This window comes from Syngnathoides biaculeatus, chromosome 18 (assembly GCF_019802595.1).
Source record: "Syngnathoides biaculeatus isolate LvHL_M chromosome 18, ASM1980259v1, whole genome shotgun sequence".
Classification (NCBI taxonomy): Eukaryota; Metazoa; Chordata; class Actinopteri; order Syngnathiformes; family Syngnathidae; genus Syngnathoides; species Syngnathoides biaculeatus.
In genome coordinates, this window is record NC_084657.1 from 9,555,093 (window position 1) to 9,574,144 (window position 19,052).

General features: G+C 46.1%; 1 protein-coding gene across 1 annotated transcript in view; it reads right to left on the bottom strand.

Annotated features, from left to right (window-relative positions):
- nlgn2b (neuroligin 2b) overlaps positions 1 to 19,052 on the bottom strand; it is a 55,068-nt gene that overhangs the window by 18,387 nt on the left and 17,629 nt on the right. The window contains exons 3-4 of the mRNA XM_061803736.1: positions 6,863 to 6,916; positions 1,681 to 1,830 (exon numbers count right to left, since the gene is read on the bottom strand). Of these exons, the coding sequence (XP_061659720.1) occupies positions 1,681 to 1,830; positions 6,863 to 6,916 (204 nt within the window). The remainder of the gene's footprint in view (positions 1 to 1,680; positions 1,831 to 6,862; positions 6,917 to 19,052) is intronic.

Here is a 19,052-nt window from a genome sequence, read left to right on the forward strand (position 1 = left end):
TGAAGAGAATGTGTGCAAAAGATGACGGGGAATGGAAACGTGCGAACCCGCGGCGTCCGTGGCATGCGCGGCCAAACGGTGACACAAAGGACGCATTTGCGACTTTGTCCCAAAAAAATGATGATTGCAACAGACACGCGTCTCACTCCGGATTTTACTGGTGGAATCTACCCCGAAGTCACGTCGTGGTCCGTGTAAAAGGTCCCGAGTCATACCACAGGGGGGGGGGGGGTCTTTTTAGGCCACCCAAATTCACACGAACGCGACTGCAAATTGATTCTTCAAGTTGAAGTTTCAACGGTTATTCTGGAATCGAAGATTCCGTGTCAAAAAACAAGTCACAGTCGGCAAGCTGGTGAAGTCTTAAAACCATCCTCATCGTGTGGACTTTCATTGTCTTCCTCTTCTTTTCCTTTCGGCTTGTCCCGTACGTCATCTAAGCCTATCTCGTGCATCTTCCTCTCGAACACAGTCCACTGTCCTCATGTCCTGCCTCACAACATCCGTCAACCTTCTCTTTGGTCTTCCTCTCCCTCTTTTGCCTGGCAGTTCCATCCTCAGACTCTCTCGCCTCTGGACATGTCCAAACCGTCGAAGTCTGCTCTCTCGAATCTTGTCTCCAAGACCTCCAACTTTGTCTGTCCCTCTAATGAGCTCGTTTCTAATCCTATCCGAGCGAGAACCTCAACACCTTCATTTCTGCCACCTCCAGTTCTGCTTCCTGTTGTCTCTTCAGTTCCACCGTGTCTAATCCGTCCATCATGGCCGGCCTCACCACTCTTTTATAAACTTTGCCCTTCATCCTAGCGGAGACTCTTCTGTCACATAGAACACCAGACACCTTCCGCCAACTGTTCCAACCCCGCTTGGACCCGTTTCTTCACTTCCTTCCCACACTCGCCATTGCTCTGGATTGTTGACCCCAAGTATTTGAAGTCGTCCACCCTCGCCATCTCTTCTCCCTCCGTCCCTCTTGTTCCCCCACACATATTCTGTTTTCCTCCGGCTAATCTTCATTCCTCTCCTTTCCAGTGTGTACCTCCATCTTGCTAACTGTTCCTCCGGCTGTTCCCTGCTTTCACCGCATATCACAATATCATCTGATCCAAAGGGATTCCACTCTAACCTCATCTGCCAGCCTATCCGTCACCACCGCAAACAGGAAGGGGCTCAGCGCGGATCCCTGATGCAGTCCCACCTCCACCGTAAATTCTTCTGTTCTTCAGTCTCTAATGTGCGATAACAAATGTCCTTCTTAAAAGAACAGATTTAAATGTCCAATGATGATGGACACAAAGACGTTGTCGTGGAAACAAGGGGTTCGCACCAAACATTTGAACTCTGAACAAAGGTTATAAAAATTGTGAGTCTGAAACGTAACTCGCATTTTCCAATTTTGTATAAAATATTATGCATTCAAACGGAATATCTCCGCTGTGGACAGTTTTGGAGAGTTTTGTCCATTTCAGCATCCGAACGGAACAAGTACCATGTGACAATTCATGAGAAGCACAGTCCCATCCAAAATCCAGAATTATGACTCGCCAACCCTTTGCCATTTTTTAGCACTCGACGAGAGAAGCGTCCGGCAAACGGGAACGGAGGCCGAGATTGAAACGGCTCACGTCAAAGCGACGAAAGCGTCCCGTGCTGAACGTAACGTTGGAACGGCGTACTTACCGAGCACGCCCAGTCGATAGTTCATGGTGACCACGATGACGTTTCCGTATGCCGCGAGGACGCTGCCGTCAAACATGTTCCCCGAGCCTTCCATGTAGGAGCCGCCGTGGATGAACAGCATCACCGGCTTCTTGCGGCGATCGCGGATATCTGCAAATTGTCACACAAAATAAGATGTAGCTTGAGCGCATCCCACATGTGGAAATTGGCGCAGTGTTTCAAAAAAATAAAAATAAAAGAAAGTGAGCCGGCAGATGACAGCAAAAAATATGAAATAAAATAAGTTGGCGAATTAATGAAAAAAAAAATAAATCAATTGATCTTTTCTAGTTTTTGTACCGTAATTTCCGGCCTATAAGCCGCGACTTTTTTTTAGCACGCTTTCAACCCAGCGGTTTATGCGGTGATGCGGCTAATTTGTGCATTTTTTCCCAACGGCCGCAAGGGGGCGCTCGAGCGGAAAACGTAAGAGTGAGACCGGTGGAATGTATGTGCCGAGGAAGTGACTTTTACTGGTCCGCTTCGGTTAGCGCTGCGCTAGCGTGGTAGTGCCGTGTCTCAGTGATTTTTGCTATTATGTTTTTTTTAACTCACTGTTTAGCATCTCATGTTTTTTTCACGCTCGCTATCAGCAAGGATGAAACCTCCCTGTTAGCGCAGTGCCAGCGTTAGCATTAGCGCAGCGGCGCTAGCTTTGAACTCCCCGTGGACCGTCTTTGTAAACATCTCGCGTTTCAATGTGGGCACTTGTGGCTTTCAAAGGGCTGCGGCGTATGTATGTACCAAATGGTATTTCCTTTCCAAATGTACTAGCTGAGGCTTTTTGTAATGTGAATATGGATAAAGATTGGATTGTACACGTCAATTCAAATGTTCACATTGAATATTTTGAGTGGAGCCAATGTAAGCTTCTATATTTTATTTTCTGCTTCCAAAATGATCACCCCCCCCTCCCCCACGTGTCGACCAAATGGCGCAGGCAGCTCCCTGTTTGTGGCGTCGCCGAGTCCGTCGGCTTCACCGCCCCCCCTCTCGCCGCGTCTTTTGGTCCGCTCTCGGGCTCCGGCGGCTCCGCCGGTGCGGCCCCGGTTGAAACGAGCGTCAGGCCATGTGGATAATTTGTACGAAAGGCAGACCAAGTGGAAACGTAAATAACAGCCACGGCATCTGTTTACCCCCGATGAGCCGAAGCGCTCCGCGATGATGGAGCCGCGGCGGAGATCGCGGATAGAGGAAGACGGATAAAGAAGTGTAGGACAGAGAGGAAGAGGATGAAAATAGGACAGCGTGACAGCGCTCAAGTGTGTGTGTGTGCGCGCCGGGTGTTTTTTCCTCTGTGCACGTGTGTTGCGGGGCCTAACGACGTGGTTGGAAGGTTCACGGCGGAAAAACAACAACATGATAGCGAGGATGAAAAAAACATGAGATGCTAAACAGGCCGTCATACGCGGCGGGATGCGCTAATGAACACTCGCATTCACACTGCGGTCGCGCGCGCGCGCGATGCTTGCATCGGCAGCTGCGATGCTGAGTCGCTATGGAAACTGCTTCCCGCTAATAGAACTGCGCCAGCCATTCCGTTGCACCGACTCGCTGAATGCCTGTTGCCGTGGTAACGGATTCAACTCACGTCCCCGCGTCGCCACCTGAATCTCAGGTTGCACAAAGTCTTGGGTGCGACACTCGCCGTGCGGAAAGAGCGACGACGTTTTATGGATCACGCCAGTGACCGAAGCAGACGGCTCCAAAAATTAAACAAGCCCCCCCCCCCAACACTCAAACACGTTGCTCTTCTCTGGTGTGTTCTAAAACTGCTGATTTCCCAGAGGATCTGCAAACAAATTCAATTATGCCGGCATGATCGGGACAGTACAGGAGAGTCGCGCGCCTGCACGGCGGTGTCATCTGCGAAAATGAAATTCTCTTACAAACACGAACTAATCACTTGACGTGCGGCCCACCACGCCAAAGCCGAAGCCCAAACCCTTCTCAGGAAACCGCATTTTAACGCGGCGGAATGCGTACGCACGACGCGGAATTCCGTGCTGACCACTTGCTCCGCGCTCGTCAGTTTCAAGCTAATCAACAATATTTTGATTGATATAGAAGTCACCGATGGTTGTTTTGGTACACACGCTTGCCTTTGGTGCGGGCAGCTCCGTGATGGTGTCGATATCCACCCTGCGACTGACAAGCGACCAGTTCGGGGTGTAGTCCGCCTTTCGCCCGAAACTAGCTGGGACGGGCTTCGGCTTTCCCGCAACCCTTGTGAGGATATGCGGGTTGGATAATGACATGACATATAATTGTATCATACTGTATTATAATACAATATAATATATAATATAATAAAAAATTGGTTTCTAACATTTCACTCTGAAGGGAGGAATACTTGTCCCAAAAACTGAAAACCAGAAGAGTTCATTTTCAGTCCATCCATCCACACATTTTTTTTTGCCGCTTATCATCACGAGGGTCGCAGGAGTACTGGAGCCTCCCCCAGCTGACAACGGGCAGGAGGCGGAGCACAACCTGAACTGGTCGGCAGCCAATCGCAGGGCACATGGAGACAGACAGCAGTCATGCTCACAATCACACCTTGGGCCAATTTAGAGTGTAGATGTTTTTGGAATGTGGGAGGAAACCAGAGTACCTGGAGAAAACCCACGCAGGCACGGGGAGAACATGCAAACTCCGCACAGGCAGGTCTGGGATTGAACCCGGGACCTCAGAACCGTGAGGCCAACGCTTTACCAGATGCACCACGGTGCCGCCCATTTTGTAATCATATATACTATATAATTGTATCGTACTGTATTATACATAAAAAATGGTTTCTAACATTTCACTCTGAAGAGAGGAAATACTTGTCCCAAAAACTGAAACCCACAAGACCGTGTTCATGGTCACTTAAGTTTTTTCGCCATTATTATTGTTGCACATGCGTTATCATCAGCGCCGAATGATTAGAACACAGGCACACGAAAATAATAATACACATCCATTAAAAAAAAAAAAAAAGTTGTAATTTTGGGGTACAATCCCCCGCTCCAAATTGAAACCATGAACTCAGAATTTCCGGCCTTCTCAACCCTTTCCGATCCATCCGACGCTTTGACATAAATGTCAAGCTTGACCAGGCTGGTGCTCATCAAGCTTTTCCCCCCACTTTTTTCCTCTACATCTCCATTATGTCCAAAAAGCTCGAGAAATGTCATCTTGTCATTATTACTATTCCCCCCCGCCTCGCCCCGCCCCGCTCAGCTTCCTTTTTTGTCATTTTCCTCGCTTCCAGTTTTTATCATCCGACGTGGATTTTTGTCCGCCTTTACGGTGCAAATATACACATCGGAACAAACGAGGGCAAACGCGCTCAGGCGTAACTTTGCACGTGCGAAAAAAAAAAAACCCAAAACGCTAAAGAAAGCGCGCACGTACGAATGGAAACGTAAGGCGCCGTCGCGTGTGCATAACGCTTTGTTGTGTACAGTTTCTCTGGGCACGCGAGCGGGAGCAGATGCGCACGCTCGCCTGCGCCGATTTGCCTTGCATCATCAAGCTAGTCGGGGGATTTCTTGTCTTTGAAAGTAAACATCTTACAGTATTGAGCTGGAGTTCACACTGTGTTGGAAAAGGCACAGCTGCATAAATAAAACGGTTAACAATGGTGAAATGCTGATTTGAGCTCATGCGCGCTCTGCAGCTCTTCCACAAATGAAGATAAAATCCCCCCCCAAAAAAGCAACATTCGGCTGAATCAACCATGCAAATGAGAGCAATACATAACAGTGGAAAAATGTACCGGAATTTCCGGCCTATAAGCCGCTTTTTTTCACACGCTTTCAACCCTGCGATTTATGCGATGTGATGCGGCTGATTTGTGCATTTTTTTCTAACGAAAAGGTAAGAGTAAGACCGGTGGAATATATGTGCTGAGGAAGTGACTTTTACCGGTATGTTTTTTTTTCCTCAACCGGCCGTGTTAGAGTGAGATAGCGTTAGCGCTGTGCTAGCGTGTGCCTGCTGTGTTACTGCCACGTCTCAGTGATTTAGGTATATATATATATATATATATATATATATATATATATATATATATATTTTTTTTTTTTTCAAACCACCCCTGTTCGTGCTACCGTGTTGTTGCTATGTTAAGCTAAGCTAAGGTATTAAAAATGTGAAAACTCTTTCTGTGTACCGTCTTTCTTTGTAAATGTCTCGTGTTACGATGTGGGCACTTTCTAATGAAAAAGAGTAAGACCGGTGGAATATATGTGCCGAGGAAGTGACTTTTACCGGTATGTTTTTTTTTTTTTTTAACCGGCTGTTAGCATGCGCTAGCGTTAGCACTTTGCTAGCCCATTCCTCCTGTGTTACTGCAGTTTCTCAATGATTTTTACCGGTATGTTTTTTTTTTTAACCGGCCCTGCGAGCACATTAGCGTGTTTTCTGACACGTCTCAGTGATTTAGGTATATATATATTATTTTTTTTTAAACCAGCCCTGTTCGTGCTACCGTGTTGTTGCTATGTTAAGCTAAGCTAAGGTATTAAAAATGTGAAAACTCTTTCTGTGTACCGTCTTTCTTTGTAAATGTCTCGTGTTACGATGTGGGCACTTTCTAATGAAAAAGAGTAAGACCGGTGGAATATATGTGCCGAGGAAGTGACTTTTACCGGTATGTTTTTTTTTTTTTTTTTTTTTAACCGGCTGTTAGCATGCGCTAGCGTTAGCACTTTGCTAGCCCATTCCTCCTGTGTTACTGCAGTTTCTCAATGATTTTTACCGGTATGTTTTTTTTTAACCAGCCCTGCGAGCACATTAGCGTGTTTTCTGACACGTCTCAGTGATTTAGGTATATATATATTATTTTTTTTTAAACCAGCCCTGTTTGTATTACAGTTTTGCTGCAATGTTAAGCTAAGATAAGGTATTAAAACTTTGAAAACTCTTTCCGTGTACCGTCTTTCTTTGTAAATATCTCGTGTTTCAATGTCAGCACTGCTGCGGCGTATGTATGTACCAAATGGTATTTCCTTTACAAATGTACCGGGTGAGGCTTATAATCCGGTGCGCTCTGTCGGCCGGAAATTACAGTATTCCCTCTCGCGCATACATGGGAGGACAATTTGATCAATTTTGCTCGATGCCCCCCGACCCAAAATGATGCAACTAAAAATACCTTCATCCCTTGGCCGGTTCGACGTCGATTCGTCCAGTTTTTTCGTGAGCGGGCCTGAGAAAAAGGGAGAAAAGACACATTTCAGAAAAATTGTCGCCACACAAAAACATCCACCGCTAATGACACACTTGTTACTGGGGATTACACAGTTGTATTTATGACAGGATAACCCAAAAGTCAACTGTTTCAAGTGCTTAGTATCTTGTCACGGACTGCCTCATGAATGACCCCCGAGGGCTGCTTGTCCGCCATCGTTCGCCTAATCGTTCCTGACACTGCTGCTTTGTGAAGGGGTGAATTAAAAAATCAAACAATCACTCTCTGAAGCCACAAAAGCAAGTGGATCCGTGACTGTGACGAGCAGAAACTCTTTCAACATGAACGAAAAACCCGTACTGTCGTTTTACCGAAGAAAATACGTACGCTATAACCGAAATGTCTCAAATAGGACAAGCCAGGCTCGGCTTTCCGGCGACCCGATCCGACTCCTGCACAGTTGAGCGTGAACAAAAAAGTAAAGCTGCAATCCGGGAACACTGGGGGGGGGGGGAAGAAACAAAACTCAAGTTTGTACCACAAAGATTTATTTGGAAGCTGCAAATCAAAAGTAAAAAAAAAATGAGCGGACGGTGAAGAAAGCCCACTGGCAGCTCGCTGTCTTCTCCGTCTGCTTTTTTTTTCTTCCTGCGAGTCTCTCTTCGACCAACCGGAGCCCCCAGACATTGTTCTTGTTATTACTTCCCATAATATTTTGACAAGCGTGTTCTGAAGGCATCTGATGTGGCATGTGAACGCTTCTTGGTTTGCCGTATGGCTTGTCAATTCTTTGCGTAATTTGTTGTGTTCACACTCCAGAAACTTTCTTTTTTTTTTTTTGTTGTTGTCTTGAATGAGGTGTGTTACAAAGTGGGCTGCTTTACCACCTGAAGCTAAGAAACACCAAAATCCCTTTTGCGGCTGTCCTCCGCACGACTTCGCTCGGTGACTGTTTCGGAAGAACAGACGTCGGGATCTCTTTCCGAAAATGTTAATTGCTGTGGCGGTTGATTCCTACCCGGGTTTCTCTTCCCTTCATAAGCCTGCTCTGTACTCCGGACGTATCTTATCAGTTCTCGACCGCGATCCGTTCCAGAAGGCGGTTCGAGAAGTGATTTGTTCGAAATCTGAATCGATACTTCCCATTACAAATAATGGAAAAATGAGTAATGCGTTCGAAGCCTAAAAAATGGGCTTTTTAAAGATTTTTTTTTTTTTAGCTTTTCCTGGTAACAAATTACATAGTAGAAACACATGTATAGTTTAAATACTTTATAAAATGAAATAATTTAAGAAATATATTTACTTTTTGCTTAAAATATATGTTTTAGCAGTAGAGTAGGCCAGGCTGGGAGTGCATTGCCGTACCTGCATTTTTTCATTTTTTTATTAACAAAATTGCAGAATAACTTTAAACAAGCAATAATAAGTTTCTTTCAGCTTGTCCCTTTCGGGGTCACCACAGCGTGTCATCTCATATGAACGCACATATGTTTGGCACAATTTTTACGCCGGATGCCCTTCCTGACGCAACCCTTCTCAGGGAGTGGAGGCCCCAGTAATGAGGGGGAAAAAAAAGCAAAGATTTTTTTTTTTTATTTTTACAAAAAGTAACATCCAAAAACATGAACTCGTAACTCGAGTTAACGAAATCTTTGAAACCAAACAAAAATGCAGAAACGCTCATGGAACAGAGCATTATTAAAGTTCACAAGAGAAAAAAATCAATGCTAAACTGTCAACTATCAAATCTCTTCGGTGGGGGTGACTCGCCCCCCCGGAAGCGCTTTTCTTTTCCCAAAGAAGTCATCTTGTGTCACTTCTTTAGAGCCATGATTGGGGGGCTGATAGGCCAGTAAATGGAGCTAGCGTGACACGTCTGCGTACCGAGACTGTGTCATACTCAATTAACATAGCGTGCCGTGGGTCAGCTGGTCGGGCTGCGTGCGTTATGTTATTTATAGGTGTTCGAGTACTGGATTTTCGTTCGAAATCGGAAGCAGAAAAATCTCAAAATTTTCGTTGGAGAACCGAATACCTCTTTTTGAGGGTTCCCGTGATGCAAGACCTCTGACTGACGGATTTGTTGTCAGGTGCCGACAGCCAGCGCATAAATGTTTTCGATTTTAGGTCATTTCAAAAGCTAACCAGGATTCTACGCGTTGGGAAAGTCTGGCTTCCTGTCCCTCATGAACACTGCATGCCACCATATGCATTTTACGACTGCGGACATGAACAGTTTTCCCCTTAAAATCTCTGCCCTGTGATGCCTCCATGCGGGCCTCTTCACCCGACCAAAACTGAATTTGACTGAAGGATGCGCTTGCAAAATCTTCGCATGATGAACGAGACCCCAGGAAACACATAACCGCGTTTGCCCGGTTGCTTTGTTTACGTGCAGACTAAGCGAACCGCGGGCATCGCCGGCATTTAATTTCTGGGAGCTTTAGATGCTACAACAAGCCGCCTGTCACCGAGGTCACAAAGAGGAGCCCCGCATCAAGTTGTAATGGTAAAGCCAGTTAAACACTCCATCGGGCGCAACCAATAACACGCATTTATCATTGTGAGCGAGCAACACCTTCGCCCGTCAACCCCGCTAAGTCTTCCCTGATAAGGATCCCATTAATTTGCTTTGTCTGGGTTGCTGTCGATAGAATTCTCCATCTGCCCTCAGCTCCAGCCACCTGTATGGCTGCTGTTGTTTGGAAGTCGCTATCTGCGCGGGCGAGTCTTCGAGGAAGCCATTAAAGGGACTCTGTGATTCACAAAGTCACACTCATTAAATCCACACATGCTGCACAAAGCATGTTAACAAGGTCCTAAACATTTGCCGCTGCGCTACTCGTTCCAGCCTAGCAGAGCATTCCCGACGATCTCATTGTGTAACGGCTGTCTTGACGCTTTGATTGATTGTGTGCTTTTATGTCTGACGCAATAAGGTGAGAATTTAGCTTGATTTTGTGTGTGTGTGTGTGTGTGGGGGGGGGGCAGTGGGGGTCTACATAAGATCAAAATACAAGCTTTCATTTTAAATATGAAGTGTAGAATAAAGGCGCTGCAACTACACTCCGTCATCGCAATGCAGTATTTTCATCCCATATGTCTATATGAATCCGACTTCTCGACATAAAATGTTTATCTTCCCTCTAAATGAAAAAAAAAAAAAAAAAAAAGAAGGATCAATGCTGAATGGATTTCCTGCATCCTCCCCGAAACCACTGAGAAGACGCTGGATCCAAATAGTACTTAGTGCGATAGAGAGAGGAGGCACACTCGGTCCCGGGCTCCGTTGCTAATAGAGAACAGCCAGGTAGGCAGACCGGTAATGGATAGAAAGGCACATTAGTCCTCCATCTTGTCAGCAATTTTCCACTGCTTAGCACCACTCTAAAACCACACCTCTCTTCTTAATGGCAATGACTCTGATTTCATTTATTTTCTAAAGCCTCTAAAGAGCAGCGTCGGCTGTGAGGATAGGCTCCACTCCAGCCAGACACACAAAAACATTTTAGACGAGCACCACTTCCAGACGTAGGCTCGATTCATCAATATGCAAGAACAATATTGTTATGAGATAATGAACCGAGTGTTGGGATTGAAGCAAATGGCCGCTTCAAATGTTGGTTACACCAATTTGAAACGTGTTTCAGCTCTTGAAGAGCATTCCGTATATAATCGGAGGGGTTCTAGTATCTCGGGGTCTTGTTCACGAGGGGATTGGCGCAGCGTCTGCAGTGATGCGGACTTTGTGTCGGTCCCTTGTGGTAAAAAGGGAGCTGAGCTGAAAGGCGAAGTTCTCCATTTAAAGGTCGATCTACCTTCGAGCTGTGGGTCGTGACCGAAAGATCAAACAAGATCCCGGCCAAAATCAGTTTCCTCCGCAGGGTGTCCGGGCTTTCCCTGCGAGAACGGGCTCAGTGTCAAGCTGCCGCTCCTCCGCATCGAGAGCAGCCAGATGAAGCGGCTGGGACATCTGATCCGGACACCTCCTTGGTGAGGTGTTCCGGGCATGTCCCACCGGAAAAAGACCACGGGGACGACCCGGGACATGCTGGAGAGACTATGTCTGTCGGCTACCCTGGGAATGCCTCGGGATCGCCCTGGAAGAGCTGGATGAAGTGGCTGGGGAAAGGGAACTCTGGGGATCCTTGCTTAAGATACTGCACCTGCACCCTGACCTTGGATAACTGGAAGGAAATGGATGCATGGATAAAAAACGCTAACAAGAATAATCGAATGAGAACCCGTAAGCACTTCCGAATTGGCCCCGTGATCGGCAAATTAGTTTCCCGTCAGCTTCCCGATCTCCCGACGGCATGATATCAAGAACATCATCCACAAAGTCCATCTCCAATTTCAGGTCTACGGTATATTCTGCGAGGAGGGAAAATCCGAACGCGAGTGCCGTAATCTCTTGATGTTGAAAACGTAGAGTACACATTCTCTGAGAAGCCGAACACGGTCGCCACAGCTCTCATTATTGCCTTGTACTGAAAGACGGCTACAAAACATTCTTTTATATCACGGGACAAAGTCACTCCTTGATCAATACACACTTTGAGGATGCGTTCAATTAGATTCCAGCAAATAAACTCCCTTACTTACTACAGTTGTTAACTACTATGCAACGTGCATATACTGCATATATTGGGGGTGGGGGCATCGCCTTTGTTCTTAAAAGTGGGGACTAGCACACTTTTCCTCCATTTTTCTGGCATCTTCTCTCCCGCTAGTATTCTACTGAATACGTTGGTCAAAAACTCCACGGCCACCTCTCCAAATTGCTTCCATACCTCCACTGGTATGGCATCAGGACCGGCTGTCTTTCCATCTTTCAACCTGCAATCTTGCCGTCCATCCATTTTCTTCGCCGCTTATCCTCATGAGGGTTGCAGGGAGTGCTGGAGCCTATCCCAGCTGTCAACGGGCAGGAGGCGGGGTACACCCTGAACTGGTTCGCCAGCCAATCGCAGGGCAAACAGCCGCAATCACAATCACACCTAGGGGCAATTTTAGAGTGTCCAATTAATGTTGCATGTTGTTTGCAAGCCGCCGCAATCATGCCAATTTCCCATTATTTTAGGGATTGGAAACACACTTGCACTCATAATAAAATAAACTTTGTTGGATGCAAAACATCTTTTTCTTGTTCAGTTCACGAATAATCCTGTCGCAAACGTCATAAATCCAGCTTCCCAAATTCCACCAACAAGAGCAACTTTGTTTTCGCTCGATGGATTTGGACTCCGCCGAGAACGTCGATGCCGTCTTTTCAATTTCCCGTCATTCAAATGTCAAGCGTTTAGCGCTCTTTTTGTTGCCGAGTATCATTCCAGTGATGTTCATAGTCGACTCTTTCAGCGTTCAGACAATGAGGCTGCACAGAGATAATTGGCCAAGAGGAAAAGCAATGACACAAGAATGTGCCCGAGGCAATTTATTATTTTTTTTTTGGGGGGTTGCATGAAACAAAATTGTTCTTTTTGAGAGGAGGCTGCTGGTGAGTGAACCCAAAACTGAACGCATGAAAGGATAATCAGAACAAACATACTTTTTTTTTTTTTTTTGGGTCAGAAGCATCTCGCCAAGTACGCCCCAGAAGGAGCGCCTGCTGGTAGGTCGACATGTGTCACATGATGTAGTAGCCAGTGGTCAGTGAAGGCGGCGGCCGACGCACAAGCGTCGAAGCTGGACTTTTCCCTAGCGCCGTTTGACCTGATGTAGCTTCATGTCTCATTCGCTAGCGTTTGGGCTCGGTTCAGTGAGCTAGCGGCCGCGGCGCAAGCTGTCTCCTGTCGCTCTCCATTTCCTCTCTGCAGTAAATGGGAGGAAGCTGCGGTATGTCATGTCTGCGGCGGGCCGTCTGCCTGACAAGGTGCGCGACGCGGCAAACCCCGCATCCGGCCGATCCGTGCTCGTGCAGGCTCGCCCGCAAGCTGCCTTCCTCCCGATCGCCATTTCTTCTACTGTACCCCGCAGCCTCCAGAACGCCCCTCCTCACGTGAAATATGGTTTTAATAAAGAGCATGGTGCTGTAAACGACTGCTCCGGCGGCAATAAAAATGAAGCATCTCAAGCCTCCTAGTTGAGGCGTGTCTTGAGGAAACGGGAAGAGGCAGGTCGTGCAGGACCGCTGCAGAAGCGAAGAGAAAAAACCAACAACTCTTGAGAAAAACAAATTTTAGCTACGTATTTATTTTTCGGTTTGTTTAAGCACAACTAAAAAGCTAAAAGCTTATCAAAACTGGCGGAACAGTGGAACAACTGTGGATTATTTGCTTCAATGCCATCGACTGGGTCATCCAAACAGCCACCTGGTCCGTCACGTCCGACCACGGCGTCTCAAAATCTACGACGTCTCTCTTCGGCAAACGGACATAGACCAGTTTTTCGGTACCAACGGACGGTTAAACGACCAACAATACGAGCGCGGACTTACTGAACTCCACACATGGGCCGTCACCAACACCAGGCTGACCTACAAGCCTAACATCGTCCTCGGGAGCTACCCGCCTCCGTTTCACGACGACGAACGGTCTCTGCCTCGGGAAGCGAGCTCCGTCCTCGCCCAACTCCGCTCGGGCTTCTGTCGCTTGCTGAACAGCTACAAACACCGCTTCGACACAAGATCTACGGCGGCGGCCGACCGTGGCAGCCGCTTTCCTACGGCTATGACGCTTTCGCACGATTGTCTATGTCGACGCAGCAACACTGTCACGCTGGCTATCACAACAACAACTGTGGAGCATTGGGCTCGCAGTTCTGAGGAGGTTGAAATCCCATGTTGCATGTTCTCTGTGTGCCTGCGTGGGTGTTCTGTAGGCGCTTTACAGTGAAGAAGGAAACCGGCAAACTGGCCGATGTGACTCATAATGATCTTTACGTGATGCTTCAATTGCAATCAAACGGAATATATCTCGTCTCTCGTGAAGCCTCGACGCCGTCTTCAGGGCAATCTTCACAAATATACACGTTCTTCTTCATCATCTTCCTGTGAATTTCCGGCCAGTTGCTCCGACGCTCTGACATCCCACTTCAGTCGTAACAGCCCGTCATAAAAGGTGAGGACCGTGACCAATTATAATCAGGAGCATCGCGGCGGCCGGATCCGCCCACAAGAGTCCAAATCTGAGCAAGCGAACCAGGGAGCGTGTTCAGGTGGGCTTGCAGAGTCTGGCCATGTCGCAAATATACGACATCTTCACACGTGGACGCTGCCTTTGCTCCTGGTTCTTGGCAGCTCAATACGGCTATAGGCTGGGCGCAGAAGGGCATTGGGCTCATTTGCATTCAGAACACTGACCCATTCTGCTGCCATCTGCATAAAGATGGAGGAGGGACTAAGGGGGCTGGTTCCAGATCACGGAGGGGGTGGGCGGCAACAGATGCGGAGAGGGAAAAGAGACTTATTTTGTTCAAAGAGTCGCACAAAGAATGCGATGACTGAGAGCGTTTCAGGTCACGGAAAAGAAATAGCTGATCAGTGCACGGCTGGACGTGCGCCAACTTTCTCTGGAAATGAAATCCATCAAGATCCAAACCACGCAGACCCGATTTGGAAGTCAATTTGATTCAAGTATCTTATGAATTTTAACGCACAAGCTATGACTTGGATTAGGACTCCTGGAACGAGCTCCCCACACAGAACAAAGCAGACCGCTCACTAGCGGCGCTGCGTTACTGACGACCAGCGACCTAATAGTCATTCTAGAAGGCTTTTGAGGTAGAAAAAAAAAAAAAAACACACACACACATTCCTTCATTACTTCGTCTTGGTTCGTGGAAGATGTTGTAAAATGTTACAAATTGCATTTCGGGATTGGCAAAATTGAGTGCCCTTCTTGGCTGCAACCACCAATCATGCTATCGATTCAATCGCTACTGGTTTGTGGCCTCAAGAAAAACAACATGATGTCATCACAGCTACACGTACACACACACACACTTGCACTAATGTCTCAAAGCCTCTGAGCTGATATGGGAAGGATATATATATATATATTTTTTTGTGCGTGCAATGTCGTAGAGTAAAATTAGTGGGTTACGATATTGTCTTTTTTTTTTTTTAGCCTCGGTCAACTGGACTGTCTCAAAAATTAATCTGACTCGCAAGAATGGAGAAAACAAGCAAACTCCACGCAGGGAGGGGGTCGTACCATTCAAAAACAACAATTTCCAAGTCAGCATTTTTATTTGTTCTACCAGAACCAGTATCAGGAAGTTTTGCCGTAGTTCAACGATATCCACAAAAATCTGTCTGTTTTCGTTCCGACACCAAATGCCAGACGATTTGATTTTTGACAAGATTTCTTATCAGATTGTTTTGTGGGCAGACGCTTGTTGAGAGTGAATTTGTCTTAATAATAAGAATAACCCAGAGTCACGACTCCGTGAACTGTGACGTGACACAAAATGAAGCCAATAACAAGCAACCTGACTGAAGAAGACCGAAGTGGCCATAAATACAAACAAACTCATGCAAGTCTTTATTATCGACGTTAGCAGTCTACAACTCTGCCGCCTCCGGTCCCGTCGGCAACAGTCACCAAAGATCAGTGCAGCGTATTCAGTGTTTAGTTTACATCCACGTTTTTTTGGTTGGGCCACTCAAGATTTCTGTCTTAGAGGACAAGATTCTAGATCAGTGGTGGACCAGATTGTTTGTCCGTGTGGTCATCTGTGTTGAGATTATCGGCGCGCACCACGCACAGTACCGCCAAAGCTGTTAGATGCCCGATTATTTATCTTCATGTCTGGAACTCTATAACGGATCATCTTTTAATATTTGAAAAATCCTTATACGAAGTGTACCAGGACAGAGGAACCGAGGAACCAATGAACCTATGAAGCAATTTAGTAACTAACAACCAGGGATGGAGTTACTACACCTTTCATCGGAGCCCTTATTAGCATGTCAGCGGATTGTGCAGGCGAGTGTACGTCTTGGCAAGTTCGCTCCGACTGAACTCGGGGCCAAAACCTGCCGTTCAACCTGTTCGTTTTTTGCAAATTGAAATAAATAAAGCTTAAAAAGGCCGGCATATGGTTCCATGCGATTAATGACCAACTGTTCCGTGCCGTCATCGGTCGCACCTCCAGCGAGAGGCGTGTGATGAGGTTCCCGAGCAGTTCCGGGGAGCGTCGTGTGTCAGAGTCGGCCATGCACGAACGCATTCGCAACAAATCGGCACGGCTAAAGACGCGTCTGCCATAGGTGGGGTAAACAAATTGGGGGATCGCGACGGTTACGTACGAAAAGGAGGAAACGTGTTTGAATTCTTTTCCGCAAAGCTCGATTTTTCTTTTGCGCACACCCCCGGGGACTTTGAGACTTTTGAGACAACTTTGAGAGCGGTGACCCCTGACTGTAAGCGACAGATTCTGACAAGCAGAAGGGCTGCATGTAAAATTCTCCCCCTCATTTGTACGCCGATTCTGCGGGGACGAGCGCTGCACAATCCGCATCGTCCACTCTTACTATTAGTGAAAAAAAATGAGCACACAATGCACAAACTGCAACCTCGTGAGATCCATTCAAAAGTTTTATCAATAACATTTTGCCATATATCTTCAATTTTGAGTGACTCAATTAACAATACAGTTTTTCCCTCGCTATACTGCGGGTTACCTATTGCGGATTCAGCCCAGACCTTTTTGTTTTCCATATTCATACTCCACATAATTCACAACGCCGTGCGATTTTGACGGTATGAGGTAAGAAAAAAAATTGGTAAAATACATGCTTCTGCACCTAAAAAAAACAAAAAAAACAAAAAAAAAACCATTACAAGAAATAAAATGTACATTGTGTACAGGGCTACTGTTTATTACTGGATGTTTAAGAGTTTAAAAGGTGGAAAGAAAGTGTTGATTAAAGTATGGTAGCGGTGAATAAGAGTGTGGGAAAGATTAATCAGAGTCTGTGGCGATTCATAAAAAAAAAAAAAAGTGGACGCTACTTCACTGATTTCACCTCTTGCTGGAGGGATTGCTGTATGTACTGTATGTTTATTATTGCCGTTGTGTATCATTCTGAAATATGCACCGTAATTCGCGGCCTACAGAGCGTACCTGGTTTCAAGGCTTGAAACTCTTTCTGTGTACCGAGGATTATAACCAGGAGCGCTAATTCTAGCGCCATGCTAACGCTAGACCCGCATCACCGCATATAAGCGTGTGAAAAAAGTCGCGACTTGTAGGCCGGAAATTACGGTATTTAATCGTGCCCCCTCTCACCCATCACACGGGTGAATAAGGTCTCCAAAAATGCAGAGACAACCGCAATATTTAAAACAATCTCATGATATGTGAATGAATATTATATTTGATTACCTTTTGATCATACGTATTACATGGCGTCTCATTATGCAGGTGAACCTAATGTCGCCTCACTCAGTAAGTTATTTTTTTACTTCAGTAATGTACATTTTCACTAAGGGGGAATTTTTATTTATTTTATTTTTGGGGGGGGGGGATTTTATCATTGGTTGAGCGTACTCATTAGAACTGTGTCTAAAGTTGGACTTTGATCATGTTTTCTTTTACCTGCCAATTAACAAAACAACAAACAATGAGGCCATTAAAACAAGCAGCTTTTTGCATGATGCTGTTGCGCTTTTTCCTTCTTCTAATTTTACCCCGAGAGGGCAAGACACGGTTGTTTTTTCGGTGTTCTATTCTATTTGAATTCTCCGCTCACCTAGCTGCCGCGCTAATCTTAGTAGCCTTAATTACCGCTTCCTCCTGACCTTATTAAGAACTAATATGCGGGAAAGTACTGATGTGGTAACCCTTCAGTCGAGCACAGTTATTACACTGAATACAATTTGGATATATTTGTTTTGAGAGCTACTCAGTGTTAAGAAAAATATAATTCAGAAGTCGGGTCGATGACGTCGAGCCGTATAGCCGAGCTCAACCTAACATCAATATGGGATCAATACTTTTTTAAGATTTTTTTCTTTTTAAAATGGACTAATGGACAAAAATGGAAAAAAAAGGTTTTCCCCATTTCTCTTGACAGTACGATCTTTCATTTTTATTCTATCTGTCCATTTTCTGAGCCGCTTATCCTCACGAAAGTCAATCGCAGCTGTCAACGGGCAGGAGGAGGGACACACCCTGAACTGGTCGTCGGCCAATCGCAGGGCACATGGAGACGGACAAAAGTCGCACTCACAATCACACCTATGGGCAATTTAGAGTGTCCAATTAACGTTGCATGTTTTTTTTGGGATGTGCGAGGAATCCGGAGTGCCCGGAGAAAAGCCACGCAGGCACGGCACGGGGGAAAAAGCGCAAACTCCACACGGGTGGGGCCGGGATTCAAACCGCGGTCCTCAGAACTGCTGTGCTTTCTTGGAGTACCAAAGATGAATTCAAATCCGTGTATACAGTTCAGTATTTATAACTTTACTTTGCGCAAAAATTTGCCTTTATTCAGCGCTGCTCCTAATACTGCACTCTTTCGGACCAAATGTTTTAATAAATGAAACCGAACAATATAAGTCAAATGTAGTTTAGCGCCGAGTCGAGTCTTAGCGCGGAGGAGATTCCGAGCGCTTAAGAATCTGAAAAGGCATTCATCTCAATGACTAATGGTGATTGGCAATAACATAGCGCGGGGGATTACAGTAACATCCCGAGATTTCTTTGGGCTCCAAAATTCACGTCTCCCCCCTCTGAAAATAAAATCCTGACTAACTTATCAAAATGACACGTCTCCAAGGGCATACCGGAGACATATTAATACAAATGCGACAGAGCTAAGAAAGCGCAGACCTTCCGTGTGCGTGCACCGAAGGGACCGGGTCTCCACAAACATCTTTTCTCTTTTGATTCAAAGAGCCGCCGTCGATCGGGCTGACCGACGGACACGGAGGACTTTGCACTTCCTCAACTTTTTTGTTTTTTGAACGATTCAAATTGGAAAATAGGAGTTTAACTGCCTCGGTTTCATTTCATCTCTTATGCGGGCGGAACAGCAATGAGACTTGATACAACCCGGGGACATTTGGACAATTTTTGGACCTGGAAAAGGTCTACATTTCCGTAATTGAACAGGAGTACAAAGCTAAACTAATGAATGTAGCTTTGGCCTTGAGAGGCAGAAATCTACTCCAACCGTAGCCATGTCTAAACCAAAAGCACT